This window comes from Lepisma saccharinum, chromosome 8 (genome assembly GCF_977018435.1).
Source record: "Lepisma saccharinum chromosome 8, izLepSacc3.1, whole genome shotgun sequence".
NCBI lineage: Eukaryota > Metazoa > Arthropoda > Insecta > Zygentoma > Lepismatidae > Lepisma > Lepisma saccharinum.
The window spans coordinates 89,279,165-89,296,652 of record NC_139236.1 but is presented as its reverse complement, the minus strand read 5'-3'; the positions used below and the strand labels follow the sequence as shown (position 1 = coordinate 89,296,652).

Here is a 17,488-nt window from a genome sequence, read left to right as displayed (position 1 = left end):
TTAGTTAGTTAGTTAGGTTAAAACAACTGATTACTCTCATGTCAAACATTTATTCTAAAACATATTTATTTTCAGTAGAAGATGGATGAATGGTTGGGTAAGAAGTCATGGTGCTTCTAAATATGTTTCAAGGCTTCGGCGAAACTTAAGTGTTCAGCTTAAAAAAATGACTGAGAAACAATAGTATTTTTTTCCGAAGGAGCGGCATGATACGGTATACACAAGTGCATTCAAGCAACGTGCCGTAGCACGTCACATGTAAGTTATGATTACATGAAAGTGATGACTGGAGACTGACTGACAACTGGACACTGACAAAGAACATCCATGCCCAAGCCCGGACTCAAACCCGATAACTTCAATGACGAGATCGAAAGTCAAACAAATAACACGCTAGGCCACCGAGCTAGCCTCTTAGTTATTAATTCTCTGAATGTGGACCATATTTCGGGCAAATAGATCAGATTCTGCGTTGAAAACATTCCAGGTAAACATTGTGCATATGCTGGCTGCAAAAGTAATTCAAGGTATGATTTTCATGACAACATGAGGAATGTATGTGTGTAAATTATTGCAAATTTCTCGCTGTGAGGAAGCTTCTCATATGCTTACCTTAACACCGACAAGTTTGTTTGCAAGACATCATGCTGTTTCTTCCCAAAGTGCACTGCGTGAGGCCTCCCCAATAGCGCAGTGGTAGCGTCTTCGTCCTGTAATCAAGGAGTCCCAGGTTCGATACCCGGTGGAGACTCATAGTGGTTCGGATCACACTTTAAAAACTCTAGGTCCAGTCCCGATTAGTGTTACTGTGCATAAAATGGACTTAAAACACCAAATCAAGCAAGCAAGGAAGTACTGGAAGAAGAAATGGCGGACGAGTAGTGGACATGCAGCAAGAGTTCCCGATTTTTCCTCCAATCTCGCTTGCGCAAACTCATCTCATACATTACTACCAGAACAAACTAGTGCCAGCATAGGAAATCATCACTTCCAGTTCATCACCAGTGATCTACCAGTTCACGAGCTTACTAAATAGCATAATTATGCGAAAAGCTTCGATCAACGTAGTTGCTAGCCGCGTGGAAAGCGTGGAGGAGAGGCTTCGGGCCTTCGAGAGCTGGCTTCGGGACGTCGCCAGACGGAAACCACCCGCTGGAAGCACGGAAGCCGCCACCCAGGCGGCGTTGCAGGATCTCAGCACGGCCTTCCTGGAATTTAAACGGGAGGCGGAGGACGCGCGGAAGTCTGTCAGGCTGGATATCCAGGAACTCCAGAAATCGATAGATAGAAACTCGAAAATGATTGACGACATGGAAATGTATTCCAGGAGGAACTGCCTGTTCATATAAAAATCATACAGGATGTCTCCTCTTCATCTCCTCCTCATTTTAGGATGCAGCAAGACACTGATTCTCGCCAAAGATCTACATTTTTGTGTAAAATAAAAATGACAGCTCACACGAAGATGTGTAACGTCATCGCTTTACAACAAAGAATCGAACCATTATATTTCTAACTCGTAAATTGCTTACGTGACAATATGACCAAGGTATTTCTGAACAATTGTTCGATATCAAAATGAAATGAATGCTTCCTATTGTCCAAACCGACCCACATAAAACTTTAAGATAAGGGATCTAATCAGATAATTTTTTTCTCATTTTTCTTAATGTTTTTACATAATCTAAAAAATAAAATTCCACAGATATGAGTGTGTAAATTATTCATCCGGACAAGACTTCAGATCTATTCAGCTAAAGGTTAGTACTCATTTTGAATAATAGAAATGTAAAAAGTTTTTATATCGTCCCCCTTAAGGTACGAAATACTTTTTTGGCTGTTGGGAAAAAGGAAGACTGTCCTAAATTCAGGTACAGACAGTACACTAAAGGAAGATATTGCTTTTGTTTTTGAATTGTCAGTGGTAAGCACGAAATGACAATAATTATTCTAGGTACCACCGTTAAAATATAAGAAGTTTTCAAGTATCAAATTAATATCTTATTTTAATTCTAAAATATTATGGATTCTTGTGAATAAGAATAAATTATGATGAAACTGACTATTTTAGTTGCTACGTAGTTCCACATTGATTACGTAAATATGTTTTCGGACTTTAATCTTAGCTAGTAGAATTCTGGGAAATTTGAGTCCAGTCAACCTGTTGTTTTCCCCACGGAAAAATGTAACCTACTAATTGCGGAACAAAGAAAGCTGTGTTTTCTCTTTGTTGCAAGATAGCCGGCAGAATAAGCTAATTGTTCTAGAACGCGGAATAGACAGACAGCAATCGACTTTTAACCGAAGTAAGTGTGACGTTGTTGAACGGTATCAACAGTGTTCATATTATTGTTACAGTAATATTCCATCATTAATGTAGTGATTCTCGCGGTATCTCTTTGATATCGCGACACATCAAAAAACACCGTCATAGGTGCATACGTGATTAATATAAACCTATAGGGTTAACATACATCCTTCAACAACATGCAAACATTGACAACAATCTTACATTAAGGATCCTTGATATCGTTCAACAACGTCACACTTACTTCGGTTAAAAGCCGATTGGTGTCTGTCTATTCCGCATTCTAGAACAATTAGCTTATCTTGATTGGTTGACTTGCTTTATTTCACCTCGCTTTTTGTGCCACTTTTGGCTAATTTGCAAAGATGGAGATGAGTGATGATGTGATGAAATTGATGAATGGACGCTCACAAATATCCATGCCCAGACTAGGATTCGAAGCCGGGACCCCTGGCGTCGTAGCGCGATGTGCTAACCACTCCGCCACGGGGCCGGCAATTAGCTTATCTTGCCGGCTATCCTGCAACAAAGGGAAAACACCGCTTCCTCTGTTCAGCAACTGGTTGCTTACACTTATCCTCGCCTTGTAATCAAGTGGTCCCGGGTTCGATACCCGGTGGAGGCAAATGGCACAGTGGTTCGGATCCCACTTTGAACCGTAGGTCCGGTCCCGATTAGCCTTACTGTGCATACAGTGGACTTAAAAACACCAACTTAAGCTCAAGCTTACACATATCCGTTGGAAAAACAACAGGTAAGCTGGACTCAAATTCCCCAGAACACTACTTTAACTTCGCAATGGGTGGCCATAAATTCAATCTAATCATAATTTTTTAGTTACTTTATGTCAGTTTTCTTCCACTTTTGGATAATTGTCACGATGAGGATGAGCGATGCTATGATGAAATTGATGAAGGGACACTCGCCAAGAATCCCCATGCCCAGTCCGGGATTCGAACCCCGGGCTCCTAGCGTCTTTGCGGAACGTATACAGAAAAATGTTCCGTTTGTTTTGTTCTTTTTGCAATATTTTAATGTAATAAAATATTATGGAGAAATTTCGGTTTATAATTGACTGACCCTAGTAACAGTCAAGTTTTCAAGCTATAAACACAATATTTGTTACCGGAAACACTTTGGTATCTACGGGCTAAAACAGGCCAAACAATTCTGTCTACAGGAGCTGTCGAAAGCACGACGCGAGAAATACAATTCCTACACTGGTTGATATTTTCTGTGGTTACCAACCTGGAAACTTCAGATGCACCTACAATGAAGAACAACCAAGACCGTCTTTGTGTCCAAGAAGAAAGCTATTTCTCGTCAGCTGAGAATCAACAGTCGGGAACAGCGGTATGCTTCATCGATTACAAGGAAGGCGACAACATAGCGAACTGTTCTGGGCGCCAGTAGCAGTGCCCACTCGCCCACCTTGGCGACAACATCAGGTCCTCGACATGTCTCATAACAATATTACGAAGCTTCACGAATGCATGGTCAACGGCCCTAAGCTGATCAAGCTCTACTTGCATGACAACAACATCGAAGAGATACATCCCAATGCCTTCATTTGCTCGTTGAAGCTTCAGGGGGTAGACCTTTCCAGGAACAGACTGAGTTCGATTCCCCCTCACCTCTTCTGTCACATCTTGAGCTTGATAGCAGTCAACCTGGTGAACAACCCCTTTGGAACTCCCGACAGGCGTTTTCTTACTCTCCCCGTCGCTGAAGGAGCTTGACCTCAGCAACTGTACTATAAGTGCCATACACAAAGAAACATTCTCCGAACTTACAAGATTGAAGAAACAACAAACTACATTTCGTATCCCACGAGGCAATACCACCGCGCCTGCAGAAACTGTATTTGTGTAGTAATCCGTTAACACAGATGTCAACATGTGACACTAACGCGCAGAAAATCAGAAAAAAAGTTGATGACGTGTACTGGTTCGACTCATTGAAGCAAAGACAGGATTTATTGCCCCAACTACTACGGATGCCCCAACTACCACTGATGCATCAACCACTGACGCCCCAACAACCAATCCTACCACATCTGCTGCAGATTTTTGCCTCATGCTCTACCCTTCCATTCTTACCCAATTACTTGCATTTGTAGCTTCTTTATTCTCAGGGTAATTCGTACAAAGAATGAACTGAGAGCACTACGTGTCCACTTGTTACAAGAAAATAGTTCTATTCTAATTTCGGACATTATCCATGAGCGTCATTACTGAGGTCAAATCAATTCGTCGACCCCACTGGAATTTGACAGAAAGTTTGTTATTTTATTATTAAAACAAATAAAGTTCAGTTAGTTTGTACTCGAACGAAATAACCGAAGTGCTTTCTGAATAGCTTAATGCATATCGATGTGCAATAATCATTACAATTACAATATACATTTTCATACATATAATTATGTTTATTTTCAAATTTTTAAATTATATCGAAATACCAATAAATCTGTACATTTTTAATTTCTTGAATATGTATATGACTTATGCACACATACAGTAACATAATAAATTCTGAAATAGTTTTACTGACGTTGTGAATACAATAAGATTATGTACTTGAATACCATTATATTAATTCAATACGTCCACCTCTACACCATAATTTTACTGTTTTCAAATTATTTCAAATGACATAGTGATTTGCTCTAATGTTGATACGATTTGAGCAACTAGTGCAAAATATTTACTAAACCAATTAGAGGGATTTGAATTCGTTAAACCCTCTCCTCATACGTGTATAGCCGTGGACAGGAAACAATTATGAACAAGGTAAAATTTGTCACGAAAAAAGTAAACTGTTCTAACTGACAGTTGTAAGGAAAAATCTAGTTTTTGCCATTTCTAGTCGAGTTTGTTTACTTTCGTAACATCCCCAGCTGACTGTGCGAGTCTAATTTGCCAGCCTACCAATACAGTAGAGCGCGAACAAGAGACTTAGCGATAGGTGCTGGGTTGAGATGACGTCAGCGGCGCGGTTGATGATTGGAAACTTCTGGAGTTATGACTCCCTCCCAAGCTGCAAACGCAGAACAGTCAGGGATGTTATGAAAATAATCTAACTCCATCACTATCTCCGAATTAGTTATTCACTTCCTGTAGTAATGTGTGGAAAATTGTCTTAAGAAAACCCAATTTCTATCAGAAATATCTCCTGTCATCAGATAACTTTAGATAAGAGAGACATTTTCAGATATAATATCAAGGACAATGTGCGGGTGGAACTTCTTTTTATTTTTTGCAGCTGGATAAACAAGGACGTGCTCTATATTGCACAACGAATAGGTGACTGATAAATATTGCACGGAAGATATTTGCTACTTGGTCGCTTACGAAACAGTAGCTTTGAAAGTCAAACCAGGAACAACTGACACTGATCAAGATTAGCTGCTGCATCCATCCACAAGGTTAGTATTTCTAAAACACTCCTACTCGTATCTCCAGCATTAAATGCATTTATTTTAGCTTAATGTAGCATAAAAATGCCGTGTGTGTTGTGTGTGTATCTTCTTGCACTGTTCGTCATGTTAAGTTTCTAATGGCAAAATTTTTCGCGACTAAATCACCCGTAAATTCAATACTGAAAGTTGGAAATCTACTTTAAAATCATGGCCGAAAGTTGGTCACCTTATTACACAGTCTCATCATTGAGTACAACTATGTGGTGGTAAGCCCTTTAAAATGTCGACTTCCTTTAATGAATCGATATATTTCGGTGTTTAACCTAACATGAAATTGTCTTCAAGATGAGGAAACCATAAAGAACTAAGATATTTAAGCCCGGAGCAGTTTACTTATTTATTTACGACTTTGTTAACATGGCAAAGTTAAGGCATTAATGCCTTCTTTTCCACTTAACCATTAATTATAGTGTTCATTTTTTCTTCACAGTTGTATTCAATTTCAAAAATGAAAAAATATAAATGAAAAATAAAGTGACTACAGTAAAATAAGTAATAAAAGTAATACAGTTTGCATACGAGGAGTCAAAAAGTGTATTAACCATTTATCACATTATTTTTTACTAACACAATGAAAAATATATCTGAAGAGTAAAATTAAAATAAATGCAGTACAGTTTCTACATGAACACACACTCATAAAGTCAAAACATTTGTGTAAATTCTAATAATTTTAATTCTCAAACCACTAACCTAATACAATAACACGGTATGATAAATAGTACCACATAAAACCATCATCATTTCGCTGTAACACATCTCCATGAGCTAAGAACGACAGAAAACGTTCACATTAATCAAAATATTTATATTTAAAAAAAAAAATCTTGCGAGTGCATGTAGGGTCACCAGCACTACTACTATCTCCTGAGCATGAGATTTTAGAATATATTCTCTTTGTCAACTCGTCCCTCGAAATGTGGTTTAAATCAACAAATCTTGACCAAGCACTTCTTTACTCAAAGCTCTGGTGTTCTCTAATGTTAGCACTACATGGCACAACCAACTATCATGAGTACAAATACATAATATGTACATGGACGTCCACAGCATTTTTTCCAGGAAGGCAAACGAGGCACATTTACCCCCATAATAGTGTTTCCTCTTGAAAAAACACTCTTTCAGATTGAAGTTACCAGATTCTTGCAACACCCTTCCAATAATTATTAATTAACAAAGTTACTGTGACTAAAATGAAATATATATATATGTGTGTGTAATATATAAGTTCATGAAAACATTCATTTTCCGGAGGGGGCCGTGGCCCCCTTTCCGGACGCCCATGCTTATGTAGTAAACCGAGCTCCAATTACTTTCCCCCTCCATAATATTTCTCCTGGGACTTAAAAAAAAGCACGAAATAATGTTGAAAATGTCCCGGTGATACACAAACAGACTCACTACACCGAGATATCAACATTTTGTGATTTCAAGTTAATAACTGCAGTATTTCTGTCTCTAGGAGATCAGCTAGAAGATTCTGGAACAGCCTAGATGCATCAGCTGCATTGGTTACTCTTGTTCATCCTCCTTCGTCAGAGCACAGCCGAGACTACGGAAACAGTTTCAAGTCAAAAGCACGAGATAGGAAGTCTTCACGATGAGAGTCGACCAACAGAGAAAACTAATTGTTCGCTCTACATTGAAGAGGGAGACCGTGTTGCAGACTGTTCGGGACTGAACCTGAACAAGCTACAAGATTATCTGAGCGACCAGCAGAAGCTGGTCAAGCTAAACATATCCTACAATAACATATCTATTCTTCCCAACTACACGTTCACCAATAAAGGCGTGAAAAAGCTATACATCTCGCACAACATCATAGAGGAGATAGGACCCAATGCATTCCATTATTTAATCAGTCTCCAAGGAGTCGACCTTTCCTACAACAAAGTAAAGACTGTTCCTCCCCATTTATTGTGCCACATCTCAAGTTTACTGGAAGTTGACCTCAGAAACAACCCTCTACAACTTGCGCCCGAGACTTTCTTATACTCAGAGTCGCTATTGAAGCTTGACATTAGGGATTGTAACATAAGCACCATATACAGCGATACATTTCTAGGCCTTGGAAGCTTGGAAACATTGATACTATCAGGTAATCATTTGCAGTCACCAGCATACGAGGTACTTCTGACAATGCAGACACTGCGAGTACTGAATTTAACAGGTAACCCATTAGTGTGTGACGACAACCAAATACAACTGAATATGAGCATTCCTAATCTATACGGAGTCCCCGAGTGTGAAGACAAGACAGAAAATGATCCTTCTATTGAGAATTCTTGTCAAAACTTTGAATTGTCGGGTTCAATTTGTTTGATGTTATTTCTATATTGGATGTACTAAAGTGCATGTAAAATACATGATCCAATCGTTCCTCAAATAGCTTTGTGTTTTTAGTCTCAAAGTACAAGTAATTTTCTGTAGTGTAGTTTCAAGGTTGAATACATTCATGTGGGCATGTTTGACTATTTTGCTTTCGGTAAATTTTCGCTTGACGTTCATTGAGGGCGTTCACAAATTTGACTTTTTTTTTCAATTAAAGCATTTCCTTGATAATAATTTAATATAAGTGAAGGCGAGTGTATATGGGGAATTATTTGTACAATGCTGTTAAAATCATATTATTACACAGTGTATTTTTCTTCAGAAAAGCAAGGACTTTTATGTGACTTCAACAATGAATATTTTGGATGGGCCTTCAACATTTAAGTTACTCTTTAACTTTGGATGAATTTCGTCCCCCCCCCTCCCTCTCCAATTAGAGCTACAAAGAATTTTAGTTGTCCCGAAAAACGAAACTCGATTCTCTCTGAAACAAGAACTAGAAGAAGAGAAGACTGTTTCTTAGGAAAAATGTAATTATTGAAAAAAAAACTTTCACAACAGAATTGATTTGTAATTGTTGCAATGACAATTTTATCTTCAAGGACTTTTATCATTTGTCTCATTATATACATTTCTATATTGTAAATAGGCTGTAAATACTTCATATGCACATTACCCTTGCGATGTAGAGGGGGTCATGGGATGTGTCTCCCAAATACGAGTAATCTTGAAAGAAAAAAGTATGTGATATATTAAATATGTGATGGTTATAATGGTAATAAACAAACCCAAAATTTACGAGTGAAGAAGTTCACAGAAGACTTATAGATATAGATATATTCCTTTGTATTTCACATACTGTACTTGTCTGTAGATGAACATTAATAACTAGCAAAAGCAATTAGAAACGTCCATTACCTGTAAAATCGATATTTATGCAGAAAATTCAGTATCAGCAATTGTCCAAAAGCTTTGGCGAGTTATGTTCGAAACCAAACATTTTGCTACAATTTAAGCCATTTGAAAAGTGAGAATACATAACATAAACATCGCAGTTCTTGTCCATTTCATGTTAGTGCAGTCATTTGTCTGACATACAAGCAAGTTATAAAACCTCTAATTTTACGACTTCTATAAAAAATAAATGTTAAATCTTGATTTTTGTGTTATCTTTAGTACCAACCTTATCGTAAATAAACAGAAGTGTTTTTCTATTACCCAACTGGTAATACCAAACGTACACTTTCCTCAACAGACAGCCGAAAAAGGGTACAAAGGAATTGAAGGTTGGTACAATGGTAAATTAACACGCAAACTCCTGCTATCTTACACTAAGTTGTCTTATTTGTCTGCACAGGAAGATTTCATTGAAATATATAAGGCTTTTAAATAGCTGTTAAGGTTATTTCAGTGCAGTGTTGGATTAGGGGACCGTAATCACCGATCTGTGGCTAGAAAGAAATAAGTTTTAAAAATGTGCAACTATTACTTTTTCTACCCTCCCAGCAGGGTGCAAAAACCTTAAAAAATTGATGTAACAAGGCCTACTTTCATATACAGAAATATATAAGGGAAACGTAGTAACAATATTTATTATTTTAGTAAATTTAAAATAAAACTTTAATTATATATATATAAAGTTGCAGATGAAATTCTTTTCTAGATGGTTCAAAATGTCATTAAATTACAGAACATTTGAAATAGTTTTCATTAAGTACCATTACATTTTATTCAATTAATTTTAGTTTAGTTCTAATCCAGACCTGATCATGGGTGTTTTTTGTGTGTGTGCTTTCATCAATTTCATCATATCATCATTCATCCTCATCATCTCGATTAGCCAAAAGTGGCAGAAAAAATACAATAAATAACAAAACAAATCAAACCCATTTTTGTTCACTATTAGTAATAAGCAATTAGTTGTTAATACTTATATTCGTGTTTAAATTTATTGCTTTTGTAACGATACTGATAGACATCTATTACTGGTCTCTCAAAATGATATTTTTCATTACCAGTCAAATTTCAAAAATCTGTTGTGTATCTAGTGCTGCGTTTTGGCTCTATTCTGTTATCAGCAAAGAGATAAATGAAGAGGGAGAGAGTGAAGCAAGCCACATGAACACACACACACATACAGACACACCAACATGCCTATACACAAGTACACAGATCAATTCAGGTAAGGCACGTTATCCATTCTCGTCTAATATCAAAGAATGTAAAGGTTAAAACATAGACAAAAGGAATTTTGACAGTTGTATTTTAAAAGTGTGACACTAAATAGGGAACAGAACTTAGGAATTTTTAAAAATAAACAATCTTAGAAGGTATTTGGATTCAAATGAGAGTGGTGAAGTTACACAATACTGAACCGCATAATCTAAATTCATCCCCTGACATTATTAGAATAATTACATGAAGAATACTTTGATGGGAAGGCCATGTATGGAGAGGAAAGGGAAGTTTATATATACCCTGTCCTAGCTAACTCGGGAGCAGGCGAACGATTGACTTGCTTTATTTTGCTTCGCTTTTTTGTGCCACTATTGGCTAATTTGCAAAGATGGGGATGAGTGATATGATGAAATTGATGAATGGACACTCACAAACATCCATGCCCAGGCCGGGATTCGAACCCGCTTTGTAGCGCGATGTGCTAACCACTCCGCCACGGGGGGGCTGAGCAGGCGAACGAAAACAAGTCTATGCGCAAGTAGTGACGTGAGACGGCTCCACCAAGGAACACGTGAGAGGGGACGGGATTGCGTGGAGGGGGAGGGAGGGGAAGCGACTGCAGTTACCAGCCTTCCCAGCAGTGTGTACTGCTTAACTCTGCCCGCTCGATATACTCCCCTTCTATGACGCTATGCGCGGCTCTTTTTTCCAGAGATAGCTTGGATAGGGTATACATGGTTCTTGTTGGAAAACCTGATGGTAAGAGACCTAGGAAAGGCAAGAGGAGAACTGACCTGAAGGAAATTGATAAGAATGGATGAGAGTGGATAGATCTAGCCCAGGATATGGAGGGATTGAAGTTTTGTGTTGCTGCAGCAATAAACCTTCTGGTTCAGCAATGCCATGGATTTGGTTACTTCGTGCTATGTGTATTTACACCAATAATCAAGTTATTTCATGAATTTATTACATGGTTTTGGTGGGAGCGGAAGGAGGAACCTGCAACCTGGAGTAGAGAGGCGATGCAATGGCATGTAGTGCTCTGCTGGACAATCTGCATCATGGGAGCCACTGCTTACTACTATCTCACCTCTGACGAAATCAACGGACGTATGTATCGTATTCTGTATTTATCAACCTTTTAACATACTTATATTTCACGCTCATCTCTATCTGCACCTGTTAAATTATTGTTAGGAGTGGTGCTGAGACAGAGACATTTTAAAAACAAAACACAGAAGTCTGGAAAATTGACACGAGACTAGATTTAATGTCCGGGACTCTCGGTCGCTTTCGACACTTTGAAAATCAAATGTAATATGCATTGTACTTGAAAATTTTATCTATACCAAAATTGCTATATTCTATGCGCTTATTCAGTTATATGAAGTACCGAACACAGCAGAGGCAAGGTAGCGCATATGTAGACATAATCTAACCTGACAAGTGAGGATGTTGACATTCCAAAGACAACCAACACCGGAATGTCTACATGTTCGCCAACTCCATGCATCTCCCAGCCTGACCCAAGTGTGTTCGCCAAAACCAGGCATCTCCCATTCTCTTCTAAATGTGTTCGCCAAACCCACGTGCCTCACTGCCTTTCCTAAATGTGTTCGCCAACCCCATGTGTCTCATTGCCTATCAGAAATGTGTTCAGAAATTGACCTCAGATTAGATTCCCAGAAATCCACGCTGAATAGTTTAATTATTTTGCAATTATGACTTTCATGATTCATCCATACTTTCTGTTCTCATGTCCAGGACTTGGGTCAATTTGTAAGAACCTGACGTGCTCTGATGAGAAATACTGCCAGAGGAAGTACAAGACTATACTTCTGAACCCCAGTGACGAAGACCCTATCTTCTATCCCTATGCAAAATGTGTGAAGGTCACAAGATGTAAGTAGAAAATGTTCTTTCTTAACAAGGTATTAAAGTAAATACGAGGAAAGGTTTGTCATAATGAGACAAGTTTTTGTAACACGTGCACATGTGTATGTCACAGGGTCAGACAGGTTTTTGTAACTTGTACATTAATACATGTGTATGTCACAGGGTTGATTGGGTTTTCTTTCATGATTCCTACCAACAAAATATCCATAATGGATACTCTTTCAGTTGTATATAACAAAATTTTAATACATCCTTCGATTGTCGAATTATCACTGGGTTGCCATGACTTACTCCCCAACCCTCGTATAAATATGCAATACACCCGCACATGGAATTCCTGTAACTAAAATTCAAACGGAGTGTACAGTGGGATGATAACAGATTACACGGCAATTAGTAACCTATATCTATTCTCTATTATGGTTCTTTTATATTTTTTAATTTGCTTAATTTACTTAGCTTTTCTGCCACTTTTGGATATGGCGAAGATGAGGATGAGTGATGACATGACAAAATTGATGAAGGGACACTCCTAAAGGACATTCATACTCAGGCTGGGATTCGAACCCGGGACCCATGGAGTAGTAGCCAGGGAGGTCAGTTCATATATATTAGTACTAATATATAGAATACTACTACCAGTAGTATTATTATATTAGTATATGTGTGTGTGTGTGTGTGTGTGTGTGTGTGTGTGTGTGTGTGTGTGTGTGTGTGTGTGTGTGTGTGTGTGTGTGTGTGTGTGTGTGTGTATTATAAAACAAAAGGATCAATCCTGATCAAAATATCAATAAATTATAAGAAGAATAGTTGAGTTGTGTACAGTGTATTAAGTAATTGTTTCGGTTTTGATTTCCATTAATTGATGAATATTGATTGTCATGATTCTATCTGTTTTACTTTTGTGTTTTTCTTTATTATAAAATATACGTAAAATAGTAAAATGCTTCATTGTTATCGGTACATGTGACTTGTGAAGCCGGAGCCAGAAGCGTGATATTCCACATTACCTTTCATATTTCAAAATATCAGACTTTCTTCTACCATGCACACGATTTTGTGAAGTCTTTATATAATAATTGTCGATGAAATTTCTCCCTCCAATGTTCACTTATTGTCTTATATACCAACAGTCACTAAGAACGTGGACGAAAAAAACTGCTTCGAGTGCTACAACAATACAGAAGAGACATGCTTGTATTATAGAACCTGCACAAAACCAGGTAAGTGTTGCATGTTGGAAGTATTAGCCATACTAAAAATAATCTGCTCGTTTCTAAAACATGAACGCAATATAAGCCTAAGCAATGGCCTGAAATATAAAGGAAGATACTTGTACAGTCATGTACATTTCTGGGTTGCAGTTGTAGGAATTGTGCCGAGACTGAGCTGTAAAAATCAAGACGAGAACGAGACCAGACCATTCGGGGCTGATTAGTTATAGATTAATTTATGTATTTTGTTTACGGCTATTTTAGAGGCAACTGTAAGCCTGTGCTGCTTGGCTGCATATGTACTCAGGATAAAATTTCGTTTCCGGATGGTTCCTAGTGTCGAAATTAGCCGTCAAAGCAGGTAATGTAAAGTTCCCCGTGCATATAGCCTCGAGCCATGAAAGCACATTTAGGGGATGTGGGGGTTGTGCCTCACACATTATCGATTGATTGATTGATTTGGTGGTTTAAGTCCACTTTATGCACAGTAAGGCTAAATGGGACTTGACCTACAGTTTAAAGTGGGATCCGAACCACTATGTACCTCCACCGGGTATCGAACCCGGACCCCTTGATTACAATGCGACGACGCTACCATTGCGCATTCGGGGATGCCCTCACACATTATCTATCTCTGTTATTTTGGAGGTGATGTTATCAGCACCACACTCAGGCCGCCCTTTACCATGAGGGTTGCTGCCAGGTACCCATTGATTTGAGGCTGGGTGAGCCCCAGAGCCGCTTTAAATTCCAACCTTAGATCATCCACCCCAGGAATCGAACCAGGGTCTCCGGCGTCACCCTTCATTGTAAATCTGCCCCTCTGGATTCTAGCGCAGTCTATGCTTACCGCCAAAGCGTTTGACGTTGTGGCGCGCAACTGACTCAAACACCCAATCAGCCTCAACTACCTGCTTCAAAGGCGCTCTGCGATTGGTTCCTCCATTGGCGCGCTAGTTGCTGCCTTGCCGCGGAAAGGAAAGAGTTATATCTATCAGACTACAGAGTAAAATATATATATTCATATTCGTCTGTAATTGTGTCGTCTATTCTGTTACGTTCTTTCAGACGGAACCACCAAAGTATGCGACAATTGCGACGAGGAGAAGGAATACATATGCCAAAAAGAGCACGAATGTCTCACTTCTGAAGGTAAGTTGCAGATGAATTCACACCATTAATATTTGTAAGGTGTTCGGGAAGCAGCGCTTTAAGTCACGAACTGCGATCTTCTGTTGTTTTCATTTAAGTTACTTTTTCCTGGTTAAAGATAGGTTGAAAAAACGTTCACCACTGCATTTCCCTTGAAATTGTAGCCTAATTTGATATATCACATCACCCACTTCCCATTTGAAAATTTTGAGTTGAATTCAATATGGCGGCCAACAATATGGCGGAAGTACGCTTGGAACACACCAATATGGTTCCCCATAGGCCTGACCTGTTTCTATCACGACTATTTGCATCCAGTCTAGGGGTGTTAAGGGTGTTTTGAATCACCCTGCAGTTAAAATTCTCTTTCACTTAAAACTCGTGTACAAATATATTCTTTATACTGAGTCGAATATCCTTTGTAGAGACGGAGGACTTCCATACCCTCTGCTCGGACGTGGGTCCCAATTCCTGCATCGGGAAGAAGAAAACCTGCAGGATCTGGAAGAAGGGCTTCGACACCACAGACGAACACTACGTGTACGAGGAACGATGTGTGGTAAGTTCTCTTACTTACGGTAATTCACAACTGGAAATCCTTACCTCAAATCAATGCACATAAAATTCAATGCCTGAAACGGCATTTTTTCAATAAGTCAAAATGTTCATCTAGATTTCATTTGGACATTACATTATAATTGCATGTCAAGCGATTAGAGATTTGTTATATAGTTTTCTTCCTTCAATATTTTATGTTTTGTTACAGTCGTTGCTAATAAAAGTAGCATTAGCATTCGTCCGAGGCCCCACGCTAAAGAAAAATTATTGTTTGTGTGCTGTTTTTTTACTAGTTTATAGAACGCTGGTGCTTCCAATTAACTAACTAATCTGATATAGCCTGCATTCGTCGATAATTTTGGCATAGCTACTTAAACATATACTAAAATATTGACATCATATTCTAAACGAAGTACTACATAAAGATAGTATTCAAATATCTGTAACAAATATTTGAATCAATGTATTGTTCGTTTACTTATAGAATGAAATCATAAAGTGAAAATATTATTTTATATCAAAGAATATAAATTCACTACAGCGTCAAAATTTCATGAAAAGAAAAAACAGAATTATGTTTTTGGATATGATTAAATGTTGCCAGTTTTATAGTTAGAGTAACAGTTTGACATTGAACACACCTAGTTTTGTAATTAAATATAATGTGACACCAGGAGTACACCAGAATCGAAATGAAACAATAATTTGAAGCTTTTATTATCTTTACGTATTTATTCTGTTTTAACCTTCAGCATGTTCTGCTTATTGCTCTTAACTTATAAATATTTCGTATTATTATATAAGTTAAATGTAATAATGTTATGCTGACGACACGCAGCTGATGATGCCGATAGACTCCAAAAATGCCAAACCAGCAATTGATCTCCTGAACCGTGACCTTGATGTTATATGTATATAAATGGTGTAAACGTAATGGTCTTGTAATTAACCCCGGTAAATGCTGTTTTACATTAATTGGTTCTAGAACTGCCTCAAATAAAATTCAAATAATTGGTTTATCAATTAATATAATGATGTGAGGGTCCCACACTGCACAACTGTTAAGGACTTAGGTGTCATATTTAATCAGAAACTTGACTGGCAAAACCACGTAACGTCTCAGAGTTCAAAAGCTCTATAAATCAACGCACTTACCTTCAACTGATGTTAAATTGCGTCTTATGCAAGCTCTCGTTCTTCCCATTTTCGATTACTGTGACGTTGTTCACGGTGTTAATTTAACAAAAACTAATGCTAAAATTGTACAAAAAGTACAGAATTCCTGCATACGGTTTGCATTTAGCTTGAAACGAAGAGTTCACATACTGCCTTACTTAAATTACGTTAATTGTCTGAATATGACACGACGCGGAAAACTACATCTGGCCTGCACAATATTCAAAATTCTGCAAACAAAAACACCCACATATTTATATGACAGACTCCAATTTAGACACAACATACACAAGTACACGACTCGACACACTATGAAACTTCATCTGGACAGATTTATAAAATCCATATACCTGTCATCCTTCAAATTGCTTCAGCATATTGTTGGAATGCGCTACCACCAGATGCTACCTCGCGTGCGACATACAACAGCTTTAAAAGGGCAGTAACAAAAGTACTTCTAAATGGGCAGTGACAGAGCCTCGGTACACATGACTAGATTCAGCATGCTTACGTTGAAAGCAAAACCAAATAAATGAGCAGATTTGAACCAGAGACGAACATTTTGATGTGTGTGAATGAGTAAAATTGTATTTTATCTTTTTTTAGTGTTAATTACTGAAATATTTAGAAGCGATAAATGTAATGGAATTCTTATGATAGTAGTAATTTATTATTGTTTGTTTTATTGTACTAGATTTTGCGGGTTAAGTGGTAGAGCAGCCACAGGCTGAACTTTGCTCATGAATAAAGAATTCCTAATTTCTAACGTTTATATTATAATTATATAGGACATCTGTACTTCGAACAATAACCTGATAAATTTTGATTATAGGCCCCGCGAGTATTGTATGCCCCAGTTCCCGTAGCCACCTAGGTTCAGCCCAATCCTGATGACCATGTAGCATTAAAAAAAATGTTTCTTGCAAAGTTTGAATACATCAATTCCTTCGGCAAGCGTTCAAGGAGCCTTAGTTCTGAGATAATGATTGTTAACTGGAAGTAAGCAACACGATTAAGTAACATACGATTTCACGCAAAGGAATTAAGAGTGCATTTACGTTCCTTTCTTTTTCCAGTCTGCTGATTCGAAGGAAATTTACCCTGAATGATGATTGGACGTCGTGCGATCTTCACGAAGGATTCTGGGAAGTTTGTTCAATAAACACTTGCGATTACAGTCAACCCTGTTTCATGTTT

The 17,488-nt window shown here is 38.0% G+C and overlaps 2 protein-coding genes across 2 annotated transcripts; both read left to right on the top strand.

The window, feature by feature from the left end:
- The first annotated feature begins 5,578 nt into the window (after nucleotides 1-5,578).
- Nucleotides 5,579-8,516, top strand: LOC145991643 (uncharacterized). Its single transcript, XM_083127705.1, has 2 exons — nucleotides 5,579-5,732; nucleotides 7,249-8,516. Exon 2 carries the CDS (start codon nucleotides 7,281-7,283, stop codon nucleotides 8,133-8,135), a length of 855 nt encoding a protein of 284 aa, XP_082983831.1. The 5' UTR covers nucleotides 5,579-5,732; nucleotides 7,249-7,280; the 3' UTR covers nucleotides 8,136-8,516.
- Nucleotides 8,517-9,355: 839 nt separating this feature from the next.
- Nucleotides 9,356-17,467, top strand: LOC145991642 (uncharacterized). Its single transcript, XM_083127704.1, has 7 exons — nucleotides 9,356-9,404; nucleotides 11,269-11,405; nucleotides 12,060-12,197; nucleotides 13,325-13,414; nucleotides 14,474-14,557; nucleotides 14,983-15,116; nucleotides 17,368-17,467. The coding sequence occupies exons 2-7, from the start codon at nucleotides 11,318-11,320 to the stop codon at nucleotides 17,398-17,400; spliced, it is 567 nt and encodes a 188-aa protein (XP_082983830.1). The 5' UTR covers nucleotides 9,356-9,404; nucleotides 11,269-11,317; the 3' UTR covers nucleotides 17,401-17,467.
- Nucleotides 17,468-17,488: the final 21 nt, after the last annotated feature.